The sequence below is a fragment of the Austrofundulus limnaeus genome, unplaced genomic scaffold, assembly GCF_001266775.1.
Source record: "Austrofundulus limnaeus strain Quisiro unplaced genomic scaffold, Austrofundulus_limnaeus-1.0 Scaffold84, whole genome shotgun sequence".
NCBI classification, from domain to species: Eukaryota; Metazoa; Chordata; class Actinopteri; order Cyprinodontiformes; family Rivulidae; genus Austrofundulus; species Austrofundulus limnaeus.
The window spans coordinates 926,841-930,753 of record NW_013952486.1 but is presented as its reverse complement, the minus strand read 5'-3'; the positions used below and the strand labels follow the sequence as shown (position 1 = coordinate 930,753).

At 36.4% G+C, this 3,913-nt stretch overlaps 1 protein-coding gene across 2 annotated transcripts in view; it reads right to left on the bottom strand.

The window, feature by feature from the left end:
• The window catches only part of LOC106519888 (cell division cycle protein 20 homolog B), a 9,362-nt gene extending 5,455 nt beyond the window's left edge, over positions 1–3,907 (bottom strand). For both annotated transcript variants that reach the window (XM_014011738.1, XM_014011737.1), the window contains exons 1-5: positions 3,788–3,907; positions 3,542–3,593; positions 3,325–3,441; positions 779–990; positions 564–658 (exon numbers count right to left, since the gene is read on the bottom strand). In XM_014011738.1, coding sequence (XP_013867192.1) covers positions 564–658; positions 779–990; positions 3,325–3,441; positions 3,542–3,593; positions 3,788–3,793 — 482 coding nt within the window. In that variant the 5' untranslated portion in view covers positions 3,794–3,907. The remainder of the gene's footprint in view (positions 1–563; positions 659–778; positions 991–3,324; positions 3,442–3,541; positions 3,594–3,787) is intronic.
• Positions 3,908–3,913: the final 6 nt, after the last annotated feature.

Here is a 3,913-nt window from a genome sequence, read left to right as displayed (position 1 = left end):
CACTTTTTCTGTTACAAACTGACTCCGGCCCCCCACCAGAGAAGGGAAAAGTTAGGTGGCCCTTACAGGAAAACATTTGGGGACCCCTGCTTTATTCTATCTCACCCTGTCCTGTTTTGAGCTGCTGTAATGTGCAAGTTCCCCACTGTGGGATCAATAAAGTTTTATCTTATCTTATTTTATCTTAAAAGCAGGAAAATGCTAAATGGTAAAAGTGTCCAAATGCTAAGCTAAATGTAGCAATAAGCTATCTAAAGCCACAAGTAGCATAAAAAAGCTAAATAAAGGGTGTTTGCTAAAGCAGATTTCAAGGAGATAAATGCTTTTCATATTTGGAAGAAATTTTAATGTTTTGTATTTTGAAAAAGTTACAGAAACTAAAAGTCATAGCAGATGTTTCCTGAATGAGCTGAACTTACTGATGTATTAATGACTACATATCACAAATGATGCAGAGGTAGTTAGATTACAAAAATAGTAAAGAAAAATAATAATTTTAAAACAAAYAGTAGCATGTCAATAAATAAGTCATTTTCTGTAAATTGTAACTGAGTGGTCAGTACCTGCTGAGTAACTGCTGTTTCCAGGAAACTGCCGTCACCACAGACAGATGTGACTGAAACTGCCTCGTGTTCTGGTTGTAGTCAACGTCCCACAGCTAAATGTCAAAAAGAAACAAAAACCAATAACTGCTGTGCTGACACAGATCAGTCCAACACCCCCCAGCCCCCCACTGCACAGACCACCACAGCTTCACACAAACCAACTTCAAATTAACCTGCATCTGTCCTCGTCTGTCCCCGATGCAGAGGACCCGTCCGTCTCTGCTCCAGCTCAGACACGAGATGGACAGAGTCCTGCGTCGTGATCCACCCGGATCTGGATCCAAACGTCCCACTAGAGATCGAGTTTCTGAGTTCCAAATGTAAACCCGAGACCCCAGAGCCAACGCAACCGTTCCCCTGCAGCTGCAGTCGAGCAGACTGGAGTCTGAGAGGACAGAGACAGAATCAGAGGACAGAGGACTGAGGAGGTCACACTGAAGGCCAACAAGTCTGGTTGTGCTGGTTGAGTTTCTCATTGCAAAACACAAATATAACAGAAAACAAAAAGKTGATTATTTTAAAATAAAAACAGAAAGGAGCTGATCAGTTCCCACAAACATAATCATGGCCTGGTTTTAGTCTTGACCTTTCAGTTATTCTAGACTCTAAATGTCCTTCACAGKTTTTGCTTCCAGCTCTGCACACCTGTCTTCCATTAGCAATCAGCACACCTGAGGTCACTTCCTAATTGCTCCTCTGTGCTCCTTTTCTGTGTCCTTATTTTAYTTCATGCTTTGCTGTTGACTTTTTATTGAACTAATGCCACTAATTCTTCCAATCCTGACATAATATTTTTGATTTATTTTGTTTTAGGGTATGTTGTTAATTCTGTAAACAACTTGTTCATCTGAAAAATAGCTTCATGTGCATTTTGAGTTATCCTAAGTAATTAGTACGTAAAACCATGGCAATTTTGCAGACATGTCCAATATGGTTTTTCTAACAAAGTCTCTCAACGATACAGACCTCTAAAAAACTTGTTGATGAAACTTGAATTATTTCTTCATCTTTGATATAAATATTAATTTGGTCACTATTATATGTTTTATTCCCAGCAAACACAATAAAACAAGACTTTTTGATATTCAAAGACAATTTGTTTGTTTTAAACCATTCCGAATATTTATAAAGATCAACATTTAATCTATTTATGAGAGTAGTAATATTTTTATCTGAGATAAAAAGATTGGAATCATCCGCAAAAAGCAATGGAAATGTAGAACTAGATGCAGAAGCAAAATCCTTTATATAAATAATAAACAATAATGGTCCCAATATTGAACCTTGCGGAACTCCATATTTAATCATGTTCGACCTAGATTCATGCTCCTTAATAAAAACATATTGTTTTCTGCATAGTAGATAATTACCAAGCCATTTATGTACAATATCATTAAAACCATATTTATAAAGATTCAAAAGTAAAATTTCATGATTCACTGTATTGAAAATCTAAAAATACCCCAATGATAAATTCATCATTGTTTAAGGCAGTGTGAATTCTGTCAGTTAGCTCAATAATTGCCATACAAGCTGAACGATTTTTGCGAAAGCCATTCTGATAATTATATGCTACCATCATGCCTCACAGCTGGGATAAACATGATTAGCATGGTTAGCCTTTTTTTTTATTACTTCAAACCTGATACTTTTTTAGTATTAGGGGCCTCAGTTCTAAAGAGAAAAGCAGGAGTTGTGTTCTGTCTGCTGTGAACAGATGGAGCTGCCGTGGACTGACTCAACAYTGCAAAATTATTTTATCTTCATGATGATTCTTTAAATGTTAAAAAAATTGTGATTAAAGCATGATTCGGAACCCCCAATCTCACTTAAGAAAAGCAAACATGGTTAACCACAAGTTGTGCATTTACTTATCTTGAAACATCTTTCAAAAACCCACAYGGCTAAACCAACTAAAATCAAGATTAACATAGAGCTCAGCTCACAGAGATCTGAGGAAACATCTGAAGTCCAACAGGATCATAAACTAACTATGTTTTTATCTTGTTCAACAAATAAAATTGGATTTTAGAAGTAACTGGAAAAATACTGACAATGCAAAAAGTTAGCTTAAAGCTACAAGTAACAAAAGATAATCTAAAAGTACCAAAAGGTCAGCAAGAAGCTAAAAGTTGCAAAGGTGAAGAATCAAAACTGAAGTAACAGAGTGGTACCTAAAAGCTTACAAAGGCTACATAAAATGTCAAAAGTAGCAGAATAATGGCTAAACATTTTTAAAAAGCAAAAGGCTATCCCAAAGCTAAAAGTGGCAGGATGATAGCTAAACGATATGGGTAGCAAAAAGTTGGGGAAAAGCTAAAAGTAGCAGATCAGAAAGTAGCTAATGACTAATGAGAAGTGTATGAAAAGGCTAGCCAAATGCTATAAGTTCAAAAGTGTTAGTTGAAACTTAAGTGGCAAAAGGCCAGCCATAAATAGCAAAGCAGTAACTAAAAGTAGCACATGCTAACTAAAAGCTAAAAATAGCACAAGTAGACAAAAAGAGAACAAGTGTAGTGGATGTCTATTTTAAAACATCTGAAGTCTGAATGAGGTGAATAAATGAATAAATGGCTAAAATAGCACAAATTACACAGAATTAACAAGACAAAAATGAGCAGTTAAATGATGTGAATGTTAACATAGCATTCACATTATGATTACTCAAACATGTTTACATTCTGCACGCTCAGATCTCTGTGAACAGTATTTTTCTCACAGTAGTCATTCATCAGCGACGGTGCTCCCAAAGTCACCAGTGGCTCGCTCTGCAGACTCCCATCGGCTTCTTTCACAATGACAAAAGGCTGGAGATTTGTGTTTCTCTCATCAGTATCTGCAAGAGTTAGACATGTTAACCGTAAAAACACACCATTTAATCCACTGTTCATTCACAGAAACTCAAATAATCTCGCGTTGACTCATTCGTGTATTACCAGTTTGCTGTGAACTTCCGTCAGCTTGAACTCTCCAGACCCAATCAGCTCTCTGTGAAAAATAATTCACATTAGTTTAGACTTTTTGTTCATGTTTTGTTCATTTTGTGGCAAAAGTCAAATCAATATAAAGTATTAACATAAAATGACACAATCATAACTATTAACATAAAATGACACAATCATAACTATCTAATAAACCAGAATATGGGATTTTCGCGAGAAAACACTGTTAAATGTTGTAACCTCCATTTTTCCTTAAACAAACCAGGACTGGGAGTTTATCATTGCCAGGACATCCTCCGGCTCCGATGGATTGTTTTGGTGGATTTACTGACAGAACTCCCTGACTGCAGCTTCCCTCCACACAGA